Consider the following 16,818-nt stretch of genomic DNA (forward strand, 5'->3'; position numbering starts at 1 on the left):
TGTTTGAAAACATGAATAGCACCATATTAAAAAAAAAGTAATGAGCATACATTATTAATAAATATTGGAAGTCCATTATATTATGAGAAACTATCTATTTGAGCCAGTTTTAAAATATATGAAGACTCAATCTAATTACCTAAATACATTTGGGATTTTTTTGGAAACATGGATAGCAATATAAAAAGAAATATATTGTTATTTGGAAACATAAATATCATTATATTAAAAAAAAAATAATAGGCTTAAGTTATTAAGAAAAATCGGAAGTCTATTATACTATAAGAAACTATCTATTTGAACCAACTTTAAAATATATGTAAATGATCCAATCTAATTACATAAAAATATTTTTGTTTAAAATAATCATAAAACAAAATTTAAACTTTATATACATAATTCAAATAAAAATAATGTAAAATTGATTTATATCAAAATTGATTAAAAATATACATATATTCAAAAATTGATCTGTATTAAAATATTTTCCTATAACCATTATAATATTTTCAATATACATATATAAGAAAGTGGAAATTGTCAAAAATACTAAATTTAAAGTATCATTTTTCATGTTTACACTAATCACTTTTACCTTCACTTTTAATGAAGGGTAAAAGACATTTATAACCCTAGGATATAATGTTTACTAATCTAAACATAAAACTTCAACTATAAACCATAAACCATCAACTCTAAACCATAAACCCTAAAACATCAATTCTAAACCCTAAACCCTAATCTCTAAATCCTGAACTCTCAACTCTAAACATAAATCCTATATTTTTCCAAAATTCGAACCCTAACCCCTATATCCTAAAACCCTAAACTTTAGGGTTTAAAGGTTTAGAGTTGAGAGGGGATATGGTTTAGGATTTTGAGGGTTTATGGTTTAGAGTTGAAGGTTTAGGGTTTAAGGTTTAGAGTTTAGGGTTTAGGGTTTGAATTTCAAAAAATATAGGGTTTAGGGTTTATTATTTAAGGTTTAGGGTTTAGAGTTGAAGGTTTAGGGTTTAGAGTTGATGTTTTAGGGTTTAGGGTTCGAATTTCAAAAAATATAGGGTTTAGGGTTTAGAGTTGATGGTTTAGAGTTTAGGGTTTAGAATTGAAGATTTAGGAGTTAGGATTTAGACTTGATGTTTTAGGGTTTAGGGTTTGAATTTCAAAAAATATAGGGTTTAGAGTTTAGAGTTGATGATTTAGGATTTATTTATTTATTTAAATATTATTTTTTTAATAAGAGTATAATTTTTTTTTACATTTTAATGAAGAAGACATTTTTGAGAAAAGAGAAATTTTCTTATAGTTTTTTTACTTTATTTTCACAAAAATAGTCTCTCAAAGAGGAAAATGACTAAAAAAGATTTTATTGAAATGTAAATATCTATTTATAATATTTGAGTTAACTAATCTAAAACTTAGGTTTAAGAGTTAAGGGATGAGTTTTAGGAATGTGTTCAAATTTTTAAAATAAAAAATAAATATTAAAAATTTCAAAACAAAAAGGGCTATTTTGGTCATTTTATTTTTTGATTGCTATTTTGTGACAAAAACTTAAAAGTGACTATTTAAGAAAATTTCTCTTTTGAAATTTTTTTTTATTAGTGGTAAACTTGAATAATGATATCAACAAGGTGGTAAAACTTAAAATCCCCCAAAAGAAATATGTAATAGAGAGTCTAGTTTTAAACACCAATTTAAATTATGGTTTTTATATTTCATATTAATTTTTGAAAATATAATATATGTGGCTATTTATATGATGATATATATAAAATACTATTAATTATATGATTACTTATATGATGGTACATATAAAAGGAGAAAGTACTTGAAATTCCAAAATAACATGAAACAAAACCAAAACAAATACTAATAAAATATCTATCTAGACCAACTTTAAAATATACAAGAGAAATTTCCAATCTGATTACCTAACAAATAATGGGTTTAAATTATTAGGAAAAATTAGAAGTTCGTTATATTGTGAGAAACTATCTATCTGAAGCCATCTTTTATAATAATAGCCTAGTCTAATTACCTAAAAACATCTTTTGTGTTAAACAATCATAAAACAAAATATAAACTTTATATACATATTTAAATCAAAATAATAATTTAAAAGTGATTTATATCAAAAATTGATTCAAAAATATACATATACTCAAAAAATTGATTTTTACTAAAATATTTTTGTGTGAAATAATCATATTTCAATCTATAAAAATCTTTTGTGTGAAATAATCCTAAAACAAAATATAAACTTTATATACATATTTCAAATTAAAATAATAATTTAAAATTAATTTATATCAAAAATTGATTCAAATATATACATATACTCAAAAAATTGATTTTTACTAAAATATTCTCTAATAACCATTATAAAAATGTTTTCAATATATATAAGAAAAATACAATACAAAGTTTAATTTCAAACACCAACTTAAATTATGGTTTTTATATTTCACATTAAATTTTAAAAATGTAATATATATGATTATTTATATAACGATGCATATAAAATACTATTAATTATATGATTATTAATACCTACTGATTTTCTAATAGTAACTATTCTTTGTCATTAAACCCCTAATTTAATCCTTCAATCATGAGCTATTCTAGGCCTCGGCATTTTACCCGGATCCGAAGATCATACCCGAAACCGACCTGAAAAAACCAGGTCCGGGTAGGAACCGACCCGATCAAATTACTGTATCGGGTCTTGTTGTAGAGGACCCGCGGGTCTTGGACCCGACCGACCCGAACCTGAAACCCGGCGGGTATCCGAATTAATATGTCAACTAAATAAAATGAATCGAGGAGGAGTCAAAAACGGGTTATTTGTCTAAAGAGCAAGGGGTTCAACCACTAGGAGACAACCAATTATTGTTCTATCTTGCATAGTTTCATATATAGAGAAATTAGCGTCACTGCCCCTAAAAGCTCATCTATTTTGCCAAATACCCTTGCATCTTGCTATAGAATTTGTCTGACCGTTTTGCCCCTATATGCTTCCTCTCTCTATGATGACCAGACTCTGTGTTGTGTGTCAGAGGTGCTCTTGTAAGTACTGGACAATACAATTTTTTCTTGCTTTTTCAGAATAAATTCAAACGGCACGAGTTTACTTTCTCTGTTTAATTGACAACCATCAGAAAAGATGCATATATTTGTATTCTTCCAACCACCATATTTCATTCTTCCTTTTTTTTTGTTTATTCTTCTTTTCTTTGCCACAAAAACCCAGAGAATGTGAAGAAGCTTTAGAACCCTAAATTCAAACGGCACGAGTTTACTTTCTCTGTTTAATTGACAACCATCAGAAAAGATGCATATATTTGTATTCTTCCAACCACCATATTTCATTCTTCCTTTTTTTGTTTATTCTTCTTTTCTTTGCCACAAAAACCCAGAGAATTTGAAGAAGCTTAGAACCCTAAATCCTTAAAATAGCATTGCACGTTCCATCAAAATCCTTGAGACGACAGATATGCTTCTTTCACCGTTAAAAGAAAAAATTATCCCGACTGAGCATGTGGTAATTGTGGCGTCGAACAGCGAAGGAGAGATGTCTAATGAAGAACCAGCCTTAGAGGAAGACAATGGGTTAAGGTCTGAAAAACCATCGCCAGCGATCAAGTTCTATGTCATCTGTGGCCATGCCAAGACCATAGATTTCGAGTACCAGGTACGTTATGTATTAAATTAATTCTTAGTCGTTACATGACATCTTACATGCTATATGTTTCATTAGCACCTAATTGTTGCTTTTTTGATGTTTTGTTAAATGTTAAATTTAGTTTGTTGTCTGATAAATAGTATACGACAGGGTAAATATTAGGTAGTGATCACCAAAAATATTAGATGTTATAATTTTCCTTGCAAGCAGATAATCAACTTAGTTGCGTTTTGAGGTTACATATAATGTTAAATGTTAACTTCCCGTGTTAACTGGTAAATATTATTGTAGAGGTTACGTGAAGACATTAGCTCACTGGAGAGGCGTCTAGATCAGGCGATGGACGAGAGGATAGAGAAACTCGTCGCTTTAGTTTATCATGGGTACCAGGTAGCTCCATTGTCGTCCAATGTTACGCAAAGCCTCCAGGAGATTGAGAGGAAGCTAGTTAGTGTTATAGTTGACAACCTGAAGAATATGCAAACCGCAGTGCTTAAGGGGTTAATTGATTTCATTGGTAAATCAAACCATAACGAAGGGAGTGAGGACCAGACGGTTGATGGCGACGGACGGACCGATGAACCACCTTCGGCAGACAGAAGGGATTGTCCCTCCAACAACACTCATGCAGAAGATGCTGACGGTCGCATTAATGAAGTGCTGCTTGACCTTAACGAAGTGCTAGATGATCTACCTCATGTCATCACCCTCTGAAATAACAAATAAAATAAAATTGTCACCGCATAATATATTTTTAACATCCACATACATAAGTAGCTGATATTACTAAATGTAGCAACTAAGTCATGTTTTACAGCTTGACTTCTTTTTTCTACTTTTATAAAGATGCGATGAGATGCTTCTACGAGATATATACATAGGTCATGACCTAGCTAATATTACATAACATATCAACTAAGTGATTTCAATTAATTAATGTATTTTACATCTCTCTCTCATCTCCTTTCCTCTCTTCAATTATTCTCTCTCTTTTACTTCAGTCTTCATGTTACTATGTTTCTTATCAAATTAATTTTACAGATTACACAATAACATTGTTTTTGTTCATCTTCATCTGTCACCCAAGCATTAATCCAAAGTCTACAAATTTTTCATCAACTGATCGTGAGTTTTCACCATTTCTTTTGTCTACCATCACAAACTCACATATATCAACACTTCTGAATCTGAGGACTCTAAAAATAATTGAAAAATCTGTTGTTTCTTACTCGTCTAAAATCAACCACCTTATGGTTATCACATATACCACCGTCAAAGTCGGAAGAAGTCTTGATTTACGGAATTTCTCTCTTTCTAGATGAGTTCCTACATGATACCTCTAAAATTCCTTCGTGTGAGAAAACTAAACAAACCAGTTTGCCCAAGCCAGAATTGGAGAAGAAATGAGCTTATTCTTGAAGTTTTTTTTGTTCGATTTAGATAATATTTATATTATCCGCTATTTTCTTAGTTACCCTATATTATTTACTTTTAACAGAACATTACTTTAATATTTTCTTTGAAATTCATGTTTTGTTTGCAGTTACAACCATGTTGTCACTTATTGATAAACAGTCGGTAAGATGTCAGTAACAACTGACGTTAGTTGTTACATGGTTTATTAGATGATAAATGGTTTGATACACTGTTAGTTGGTTGATACACTGTTTTGATGCACGTTTTGTTAAATAATAAGGGTTCGATACATAGTTCGTTAGCTGGCATATTAACTGATACGAATGTTGTTAGCTGATAAAGATTTGGCATATGGTTTGATATCAGATACATTGTTTGGTACATGACATGTTATCTGATACATAATTTATTATCTGCTATATATTTCGTTAGCTGATACAGAGTTTATTTTAGCGGTTCCACATTACACTAATTAGAATTCAGTCACAAATTAGTTTTCAGCTAATATAATATGTACCCGCTAAATTATATAGCTATATGGTGTAGATCAACAAAAAAGTTAACCGTTAATATATTAGATATGTAACACAACATATTAACTGCTAAATAATATCTTATCGTTAACGATAATCCCGATTTGATCTTTCATATTTTGTTTATTTCTTCTTCAGCACATGTTTTTTTATCAGCCAAGGCTTTATAATCTCCATGATTTTCCTTGTTTGTCTCTTCTTCTTCTCTTCAATCTTGAATTTCTCTTACGCTATCTAATAATAAGAATATAAATAAATTTAAAAATATGCAATGTATCCTAAATGTTAAATATATTAAGGATATATATATATATATATATATATATATATATATATATATATATATATATCTATATATATAATCCTTAATGTTTTATAATTAAGAAAAACATATATCCTCAGCATTGATCTGCTATTAATGTTGTTTTGTGAAGTTTACATAATCTATTTAGTGTTGTTTTATTTAAAATGAGAAGAAATTTTGATTTTTTTTTATATATCTAGTACATTTCTTCCTAATGACCAGAGGATTATAAGGTGAAGCATCCTATATACTCTACACCTGCACACAGCTGCATTTTCTGACATCTCAATCTCATCACAACTTCCTCTCTTTTCTGTGTAAGGGCAAAATCGTCAAAAATAATCCAAAAGAATACTCAAAAATCCAGCAAGAATGCATGAGGGCATTCCTCTAATATATGCTTCAAGTGAGTATATTCAACTAAATGTAATATAATAAAAACACAAATTTTAAATAAAATTTCAAATATTTTTAGATATATTAATATTTTCAGATATTTTTTGTATTTTTAGATATTTTTAGATCGAATCCGAACCGAACCCGACCCAGAAACGAACCGATAAATTTTAGTTACCCGAATGGATTCAACTATCTAAGACCCGACTCGGACCCGGTACGATCCGAACCGATCCGGAATCGGAAATTTGAAATTATCCTATCGAATCTTAAACTCCTAAACCCGAAAGACCCGGATCCAAAAAGAACCGATCCGAATCCGACCCGACGATCCGAATGTACAGACCTAAGCTATTCTACCGTTCCAAATCCCTCTGTTATTTTACCCTATGCATATCTAATTAGTTAATGGGCCTATTGGGCTGAAACAGGGCTTATTGGGCTGAAACAGGGCCCATTAAAAATATTCGAGCGGTGTCGTTAAGATTCTCGAGTTAGGGTTTGGTTTCACAGAGAAGCCTTCCTTCATCGTCTCTTTCTATCAAATTTCATCGTTTCTGAGAAAGGAGAAGTTTTTATTTATTTATTTCAAGTAAGCTTCAATGGAAGGGATCACGGAAGGCGTTAACAGTATGAGCCTAGGCGTTGATACGCAGAAGAAGAATCGGATTCAGGTTTCCCACACCAAGAAACCGTTGTTCTTCTACGTCAATCTCGCCAAGGTACAAATCGTTTTCTGAGAAATTATGTTTAAGCTTGAAACCTATAGATTCTAACTTGATGCTATTGAGCATGAGTATTTATCTAAATGTACGGCCTTTATACACAATGGTTTTGTTCTGTTTCAATCCGTGTTAAGATTCTTGTACAGAGGTTATGAGTTATTTTCTGTAAATGGTAACATTTGAAACTGTTTTGAATGTGTTACGGATGGTACTCTGTCTTGTTATGTGACTCTGTCTCTGGTGAATGCTTGTTTATTGCATTAAACATGTTTATGTTGTTTACATTGTTGTGTTTTTTTTTATATATCACAGAGGTACATGCAGCAGTACACAGATGTTGAGTTGTCTGCACTTGGAATGGGTAATATCAATGGTTTTAAGCAATGGTGACTGAGTTTATTAAATTCAATGTTTCCAGATTAGCGATTTTTCATTTAATGTCATGAGATTTAGAATCTTCATCTTTATTTGAAGAGATTTTATTCTGGTTTCTTATGAAACATTTAACTGTGCAGCCATTGCTACTGTTGTTACCGTCGCTGAGATATTGAAGAACAATGGTTTTACTGTTGAAAAGAGTAAGAAGATCTTCTCAATCTTTAATGAGCAAAATGTTATAAAGTATATTTTCAAAGAGTAGTATTTGCTGATTTGGAAAGTGTTTTCTTGTTACAGAGATCATGACTTCGACTGTGGATATCAAAGATGATTCAAGGGGACGCCCTGTGCAGAAAGCCAAGGTAGATAGTTGTAAATTACCAAGCTTCAGTTCCACTAATGTTATTCTGGGAAACTGCTGTTAGCTATAACTCGTCTGGGTTAAATGACTTGTAGATTGAGATAACGCTAGCCAAGTCTGAGAAGTTTGATGAGTTAATGGCTGCAGCCAGTGAGGAGAAGGAGGCTGCAGAAGCCCAAGAGCAGAGCTGAGATATCTTTTTCCATGTCTCTCTTTCTTAATGTTTTAAACACTTTGATTCCGTTAATTTTTGGCTCATTTTGAATGTCAACTTCAATTTTGTCTTCTCTGCACCTGTGAAAGTTTTTTGTTTGGAGTACCGTATTAGGTCTAGAAAAGATTTTTGCATAACCAATACGCACGAGCAGGACAAATTATCTAATTTACCTATGGGATGATTGAAAGTCACATGATCAACATATTTGGATCCATCATTCTCTAATGTGTCGGTCTTCAACATGTGTCGGTCTTCAACATGTGTCGTATAGCTTGATTTTTGAACTCAATGGGCAATAAAGGCTATAAGGTTATCACTAACTACACTCACTTTGGTTCGAATTCTTAGCAATAAGCCACCAACAAACTATACAACAGAAACTATATAATACACTAACCAATAAATTTGAACTAACAAAAGTTGTTAAAAATCACTTTCCATTTGGTGATTGCAGTATGGGGATGAGACTCCACTGCATGATGCTAAAAGCCTTTTAATGCTTCGATTATTACGTCTGAACAAAATAGTCAATACATATTGATTTTTGAGTAACTAGAGAATGACAATATATTCAAAGAGGACGGATCCCTCTTGCTCTTGTAGTAAAACATGAAGTTTTAATGAATGAAAATTGTGTTCCAAAATAAAGAGAATGACTGGCGGACGTACATTACGACCAGCGGGGTCACGTGCCCCCTACTAAATTTTAATTTTCTTTAAGTATTTGTGTTAAAATTAGTTCAATCTCTATAAAAATGTCCCCGACTAACTCAAACATTACATTGATGCCCCCGACTAATCCATGTCCTAGATCCGCCCCTGAATTATTGACAATAGATGTTTCGTAGTTCAACAGAAAAGAAAAAAAAAATCTTGATTTAAAAGTAGTATAACACTACTTGTCGATAAGATAAGAAAAGTATAAAACATTACTTCTCTAGCAATATCCAAAATTTGTCAAGTTTCCAAGGAAAAAGTGTGTACTTTAATTTAAAATATAACTTCCTGGTACAATAACGATAGATTGAAAAGATATGTTGTTAGTCAAGCTGGTGTTTTGTTAATAATTCAGTTTGGAGTTGTTATGCTTAACTGTCTCGGCCAGCGTACTATCATCTATCTCATTTAAACTAAATGATTGAAAATGGTAGATTGAGACATCGAGTAGGTGTCGCTGAAAATTCTTTGCTTCCATCATTCTCTAATGTGTCGGTCTTCAACTTAAATTATTCAACAAAAAAGCAACCAAAAGCCCTCACAAATCATAATAGTAGTTATTCAATAACCAGTTGTATACGATGACGATACTAGGTGCTCAATTATAAGTTATAAGCTAACAAATAATAATGCATTTGTAGACAAAACAAAAATCTGTCGAATAATCAGAAATGTGTATTTTATTTTTGTAACTTGAAAATAATTTATTTCTGACAGACAAATAAACAAATGAGACGATGAAACATTGTCAAAAATGAAACCTACAAAGTAATAAATATCTTCAAACAAAAAAATGAATGAAGAGTAATTAAGAGAAGTAGTACTAGTAAATGTCCCACATCGAATGCGCCAATGACCTCGTGACTTTTCCTTCCACGAGTCCCATCTTCGTCGCCTTCTTCATCTTCACGGCAACCTTCCAAAAAGAACTTTAGCTTGTCTCTCTCTTACGTTTACTCAAAGTCTTTCAGGATCTTTACTTTTAAAAAGTCTCTCAAAGCCTCTCTTTCTCTTTGAACCATTCAAAATATTCTCTTTCAGACACAGTCTCAAAGAAGTTAACTCTTGGTTCCAATTTGTGCTTTTTCTTTCTTCCGGTAAGTAACGTTCACTTCCTATGGCGGAGGAGAGGAGACTCAACTTCAACGCACCTCTTCTTTCAACCAGGCGGATGCACAGCACAGCTGTCTCTGTCCGCAGAAACAAGAGTAATAACTTCACTCTTGAGATTGGTTTAGATGATGAGGTTACTGAAGCCGCCTCTGTTCCTTTCACATGGGAGCAATCTCCCGGGAGACTAAAAGGACATGATTCCAAACCTCAGAAAGTAGTCTGTGATCAAGTCGTCACGCCGTGTCTTCCACCGGGGAAAGTGATGGAGAAAACCTTAGATGGAAACCTGCGTTCAAAGGTTGAAGAAGGGTCAGAGGATGTGTTTTCTGATGCACGTGATACACTCTCTTACTCCATAACTGGTGTGAGTGGATATGGTGTTGTTGAGACCAAGAACCCTTTTGAGGATCTTCAGTCACGAGATTTCATGTTAAACCGTTTCTTACCAGCTGCTAAAGCCATGACTGTGGAGCAGCCTCACTATGGATCCAACCGTAAACCATCCACTTTCATGCCTGAACCAACGATACAAATAAGAGATTTAGTACCAGAGGAGAAGCGGCAAACTCCTAATAGGTATGGTGACCATCACCAAGACATAGATGCTGAAGAAAGCGTGGATGATGATGATGATATTTCAAGGAGAGGTTGTGGTATGTTGCCACAGTTTTGCTTTAAAGAATCTGTAACCATGGTATGTTTTAAATCCAAACAAAAGTCTCCAAGCAAGGCTTCTCAACTCAAATCTCGATTCCAATCTATCAAACAGGTTCCACTTGAATTACTTACTCGCTGATAATTGTTAGATTCAGATTAATTATGGACTTCCAACTTAAAACCAATTGTTAATTAGTGGATTGGTCCTAACCCTTTATATATTTGTTAATGTCTTTTAGAATTCCCGATGTGGGATGTAATATCCCTAATAATAATCATCTTTTTTTTATCATTTTTTTTAGTTGGCTCTTGATTCTGTTTCCAAGCATAAGTTGGGTGGTAAAGTTCCATCGCCGGTTCATCCAAACCTGACTTCTGCTGCAAGTATGTCTTCATCTCCTTACAGACACACTAGATGTATGTCACCATTTCGCAACGCTTCTCCGTTTCACCCCGAAACTCGTAAGGAAACCGAGAACATGAGAGCTAGCAGGTTGAACAAGCATATTAGTAACATAAGCAGGTCTACTCAGGAACTACTCTGTCCAAAAGGCAACGGTTCAAGTAGCTCTCTCTTGGAGAAGACAGTATATGTCGACACCGAGGATTCTCCCAAGACTAATACTATGATCTTTCCAGAGGAAGTAGAGAAGAAACCAGAAACCAATCTTAAGCCTGAAGAGTTAGAAAAGATCAAGAATGGTTCTGGTCGGTCTCCTCTTGCACCACCATCGCCCAAGAAGCCATCTGAATCTTGGCTTTTTCATAATCTTCCTTCAGTAGTAAACTCTCCGAGCCCTTCACGTAGATATACGTTACATCCGAGTTTTAATGAAAACTCAAGGAATATTACCAAGTGGGAAACTATTGTTAAGACTTCTTACATGCACAGAGATCATATCCGATATTCCGAAGTAATTAATTATTTATGTTTTCACATTGAGAATAAGCATTAATCAATTAGCTATATCTTTAGTGTTTTGCTTCTATCTTTTGCAGGAACTGGTTGGTCATACATCCCTTCAATGAGAGTTTGAAGCTTCTTGAGATGTCAACAGGTTTTATTATGCATGCATGCGTTTCAGCTTTGATTAGCAGTTTTGGGTTCTCGTCACTTCATTCACCTGTGTAAACAAAGTGTGTGGTTTTTTACTTTGTTTTATTAAATCTCTTAAGAGTGATGTGATTCACATTGTGCAGCTTCAATATTTGTGAGTTTTTACCTAATAAGAATCACTTGTCTTATGCCTAAGCAGATAAACTCGTCTCGTCACTCACAATTCAGTAAGACTTTAGAAACAAATGAAGTGGAAAACTAATGGCTTGAGTTAGTGTTGCCGGCCCAACAAAAGTCTAATGTATTATTAAATTCAAGAAAGACAAAAGATTCCACTTGCCTGCTCCTCTAGGCAATGTACTACTACTTATGCTTCTCGGATGTCAGCTTCAAGAATGAACAAACCTTATGTCCTTTGTCAGATGGTGTTAGTTATATTTACTACGTAGATACATATAATGATATAACAGCTTAGGACAGAAGTTTTCTCCAAACGTTGAAACAAATATACGTTTTGGTTGTCGTATAATAATGTTGTGCCAATACGTGGTACTAAGAGAGGAAGAAAGAAAAGATGGAAAGCAAAACAATGTGTTACACAGAAATACATTGGAGACTTCTGCATCCGTGCCGTGGTCATTTTGCACCCTAAAGCTTCAAAGTTTTCTTAAATGCAAAATAACCTCTCTTAAAAAAAAAAAACCTCTCTTTTTATTTGCTTTCATTCAGGCGCTTGCCATCTGGTGAAAGATGTCAAAAAGATCATTACTACAAAACTTTACATGTATGTTTATCAGCAAAACTGGCCCTGTAACACTTACATATACACAAGCGAAGATCTGCAGAGAAGAAACTGGAGATAACAAGTTGAGACATAGTGATTCACGAGATATCAGTTTCATATTGATTACAAACTTAGTATCAGTGATATACAGTGTCTTCATTCTATTTTGGACTAGCGCAAGTATCAAAACTTACACATACACTCTGGGCATTTCGGTTGTCTATAGATACTGCGTCCATAAGGCCTAACACTAACTTTGTTACTTTCCTCTACCATTTTCCTCACCCTATTTTCAAAACTCTCCCACTTTATAGTTTCACCGTCTGATAAGATCGCTGCAAGCCTCTTCTTGTTAGGCCTCAGTGTTCCTGCCCGACCATCGCCATAGTATGTCCTAAATCCAGAGACTAAGGACGATAATTGACTCCCAGAATCAGTCATTGCAAACACATCTGAAGCTGCACACGCTATGAAATCTAGTGCAGCTAGCTGCAAAAACAGAGTTAACAAACATTGGATTGAAAACTTGAGCAAGAACAGCGAAAGACCCTTAAAGGTATACAGTTCGGTTTATATGCCTTGAACTTTTTTTTTTTACCTGAGAAGAGAAGTTCTTGAACGGTGCGAGTTCTTGTGGTGTAAGGAGAGTTTCTTTAGTGACGAGATTCGGGTAAAGAGTTGTTAAAGGAAGCATACGAGAAGAGCCTCCATAGATTTGAGAACCAGCTAAGTATATATATGTTCCTCTTTTGGATCCAAGACCAGCAAGTACCAAAGTTGCTTCCTCTGGTGTTAGTGGACACTTTCCTGTTTTCCTCAACTCTTTTGGAGAAACAGACCTGAGAAGACACACAGAGAAAAGTTAATAACAACAGTTGTTTGTTTTTAAAAGAACATTGAAGTGGGGAAGTTTTTGTACTTTGATTTCTCCAAACGTTTGAGGAGAAGAGGGAAATGATCTTCTCGGTACGCTTGCAGCTCTCTACGTTCAGTTTCTCCTCCTCCAAAATCACAGAGAGAGTAAGCAACCATGTCCTCTTCAAACCTTAGGTGTAAAGCAAGATACTTCAATGGTTCTTGATCTCTTTTATCAGAATCTTTCGCCATGGATTCACCAAGCAATGCTTCATCAAGCCTGCCACGCCTTGTTTCAGATCTTCTTATCCGTTTCACCAACAGAGATCCTGCTTCTTGGATCTTGAGAATGAATTTCAACGCGTGGAAGTTGCACTTACAACGTAATCTCTGCAAGTTGAAGACAAAAACAACACATTTCATTTCCAAGAACCAAGTTGAATACTCCACTTATGCGTCCTCTGATATATATATACCTGAACATCAAAAGGCAGAGGATCAAAGCCGAGGCGATTCCCGTATCCAAAAAGATGAACCATTCCATATTTCTTTAACAAAGGAAGAACGTGTTCGATGTAGTCCACTGGCTTTGCCTCTTTTACAAGCTCAGCATCAGTAACCTGTGAAGAAAGAATAAACAAAAACATTATGATTTTTTCAAACTAAACCAGATAAACAAGAGAAAGATAATGCAAAAAGAGCACACCAAGCTGAGATTCTTGTTATCAATATTTTGTAGATGTTGAGGAAGATCCTTCACTATATGCACATCATCTTTCAGATACTCAATGAAATGTTCGTCCTGGTATATATCACCAAATTGGCTGCAATGTACTCATTTTCTAAGAATCAACAAACATGATTTTTGTTATAGATTCTGAAAGTCTTTAGGAGGTTTGAAGTACCTAGGATCTTTCCAGACATTGCTGTAAAGAAACCGAGGAAGAACTAGAGACGCATTGAGAAGAGCAGCGACCGCAACAGCGTTACAGATCTGCAAGAAACTAACACTATCACTATACAAACCTATAGTTTCTTCATGAATCAAATATCGTTATTGATTAGTTTTATATATACTTACAGCAACACGCTGCTGATTAAGCCCACCATTTGCACTAACCATAATGTAACCATTGTTCATTTCTCTAGACCTCTCTAACGCCACAGGTTTTTTGTTATTATCAGCACAAGGCTTCCACTGTGATGACTTTGAAGATGTTACCTCCCGGAAGTTTGGTGCATCAGGTTTGAACACGTTCTTGTAGCACAATGGAAACACAAAGATTACTAACAATTCAAAAACATTAAAAAAAAAACATATTCTTGAACGTTTTTCACTAACCTTTGCTAGAGAATTTGAGGCTAAGTTTAGTAGACGGCTATACATTTGCACCCGTGAAGCATCTTGTGATGATCCATTCTTTGTTTACATGCATAGATATATAAAAATAAGAAGAAATAACAATTGAGAAGTATTAGTAAAAAGATTTGTTACAAACCTTATGTAGAGTGACATTGCTCAACCTTGAAATGTCATGCACCACGGAGCTTCTATCCGAATGAAAGATCGAAACCATAATGGCATCCATAAAGAATATGAAACCAGTGACAGAGATCATCAGAAGAAGAGACTTGAAGTTCCTATGAAGCCATGAGTGTTGCTTCTTCCAAGAGTAGCTAAACTTGTTGCTACTACCATCATGTTTAGATCCATGAGCCTTGGATACTTCACTTCCAAATATTCTTCTACCAATAAAGAGATCATTTTCTGTTAAAGTATCCAAACTTCTTCTCCCGGTTTTCTCTTGTCTATCTCTCGGTTTGGGTCGAGGACTTCTCGGTGATCCCTTTTTCCCCATTATTAACCTATTTCCCTCATGAGCTCATAAGCTAAGTAATGGAAATAATCAGTAACAGAGGTAGGTTAAGACTCAATACAGCCAGAGATTCCACCAATAGAAAATGAAAACTGGTGGAAAACTTCTGGAGAAATTCAAAACAGAACAAGTTAATTCTAAGTGAAGCTAACAGAGTTGGTGAGGAATGTCTGAATTTTTTTTTTGTTAGGAAGAGTAAAACGCAAGGCAAAAAAAATAAAAAGAAGGGAAAACATAAATAAATGTGGAATACGATGAGAAGAGCCACCAACGTAAACCTTGATGAACAAGATTGGGTGTGGGGATAGCTACATGACAACAAATGGCACCAGAACAGAAAGCTTCTGTTCTTATGCTTTCTTGTTCTTTGGTCGTTGCCAATCTCCATGACCGAATCTTCTATTCTTTTCTTTTCTTGCGTGTTTATAAACTTCGATAATCTCTAAAATCACAAAAATATGTCGAGAATCTCAAGAATACCCATCCTCCTATATATTAAAAGCAAAGTACATTTGCCATATGTCGCTCTTACAGAGCTTCATCGTAAAATTCTAGCGATTCTATTGGTTGATTTTTTGTAATTTTCTTTTTGATTTATTTTTCTGGTCGAACTACTAATCGGAAAGTTACATTAATTGCTAATCTCATTAATCATACTTGCGCAACAATATTAATAAATATCGACCATTTACATTAATTACTAATCTCATTAATCATAACTTGCGCAAGAATTTTAATAAATGTCGTCCATTTATATTAATTCCTAATCTCATAAGAATTCTTTCATTTGTATTTTTATATTGGTTTTTTAATTTACAATTTTAGTTTATATATGCGCAGACCAACGATTATGACATTTCTTCATGTGGATCCATATGTACTTAAATGATCATATCATCCAAAACACGTAAACTACAATGTAAGTTTCATGCTTTGTTACTTTCTCTATATTTTTCAAATAATTATTTGCTTATACATTAAAGAACAAAATCTTTAATTAATATTTTATTATAAAAGTTAGTATAACTTTTTATACATATTAGCAACTTTGTACTCAAATATGATTTTATACAATTTATCATATTATAAAATATATATCTTATAAATTCATATATATTCACATATCTGCATATTTTTGATAGAACATGCATTAATTATTAATTATTTTCTTGTGCAATTAATATGATCTCTTATGAATCTATTATAAATGTAAGTTACCTTATTTATTTGAATAATTCTTGCGAAAGTTTTAATCACATTTATTGATATTTATTAAGAGTATGTTATTCTTGCATAATGGGATATCACATTAATTCGACTTTTAAATCTTTCTAAATTTTCAAAGTCGTTTTTAATCTTGTTGTCTTATTTTTAAATAAATCTAACTTGCGCAATAATTCAAATCAGTTTATGATATTGTAGATTTAATAACTCTATTTATTCTTGCGCAATGGTTCACATTAATTGGACTTTTAAATTTTCTAAATTTCAAAGTCGTCTTTAATCTTGTTGCTTATTTTAAATAAATCTAACTTGCGCAATAAGACTAATATTTAATTCAAATCAGCTTATGATATTGTAGATTTATTTACTTTCTTTATTCAATTTAAATGTTTATTATGAAAATTAATATTTCCTGCTTTTCCTCCTAAACAAGTATTACACTTTATAATTGTTTACTTTTATAGTTACAATAGCATACTAATGAGATGAACTCTTTCTATTGCAGGTCCTGATGTTATA

At 33.1% G+C, this 16,818-nt stretch overlaps 3 protein-coding genes across 4 annotated transcripts; 2 read left to right on the forward strand and 1 right to left on the reverse strand.

The window, feature by feature from the left end:
• The first annotated feature begins 6,834 nt into the window (after positions 1-6,834).
• Positions 6,835-8,149, forward strand: LOC108859710 (uncharacterized protein At2g34160). Its single transcript, XM_018633616.2, has 5 exons — positions 6,835-7,056; positions 7,372-7,420; positions 7,575-7,637; positions 7,735-7,799; positions 7,894-8,149. The coding sequence occupies exons 1-5, from the start codon at positions 6,937-6,939 to the stop codon at positions 7,987-7,989; spliced, it is 393 nt and encodes a 130-aa protein (XP_018489118.1). The 5' UTR covers positions 6,835-6,936; the 3' UTR covers positions 7,990-8,149.
• A 1,515-nt stretch (positions 8,150-9,664) lies between these two features.
• LOC108857846 (uncharacterized) lies at positions 9,665-12,035 on the forward strand. Of its 2 annotated transcripts, XR_008946218.1 has the most exons (4): positions 9,665-10,614; positions 10,805-11,416; positions 11,502-11,639; positions 11,759-12,035. XR_008946218.1 is itself a non-coding variant. In XM_018631868.2 (3 exons), exons 1-3 carry the CDS (start codon positions 9,850-9,852, stop codon positions 11,529-11,531), a joined length of 1,407 nt encoding a protein of 468 aa, XP_018487370.1. In that variant the 5' UTR covers positions 9,665-9,849; the 3' UTR covers positions 11,532-11,751. The 2 variants fall into 2 exon arrangements, 1 of the variants encoding a protein (XP_018487370.1); XM_018631868.2 differs by lacking the exon at positions 11,759-12,035 and having other exon boundaries at positions 11,502-11,751.
• Positions 12,036-12,345: 310 nt separating this feature from the next.
• LOC108860225 (O-fucosyltransferase 8-like) lies at positions 12,346-15,413 on the reverse strand. The gene is made up of 9 exons (XM_057010409.1): positions 14,698-15,413; positions 14,541-14,618; positions 14,280-14,456; positions 14,104-14,192; positions 13,905-14,022; positions 13,675-13,818; positions 13,263-13,588; positions 12,942-13,182; positions 12,346-12,832 (listed from the first exon to the last, which is right to left on the reverse strand). Exons 1-9 carry the CDS (start codon positions 15,055-15,057, stop codon positions 12,527-12,529), a joined length of 1,839 nt encoding a protein of 612 aa, XP_056866389.1. The 5' UTR covers positions 15,058-15,413; the 3' UTR covers positions 12,346-12,526.
• Between the last annotated feature and the right edge of the window lie 1,405 nt (positions 15,414-16,818).

This window comes from Raphanus sativus, chromosome 5, assembly GCF_000801105.2.
Source record: "Raphanus sativus cultivar WK10039 chromosome 5, ASM80110v3, whole genome shotgun sequence".
NCBI classification, from domain to species: domain Eukaryota; kingdom Viridiplantae; phylum Streptophyta; class Magnoliopsida; order Brassicales; family Brassicaceae; genus Raphanus; species Raphanus sativus.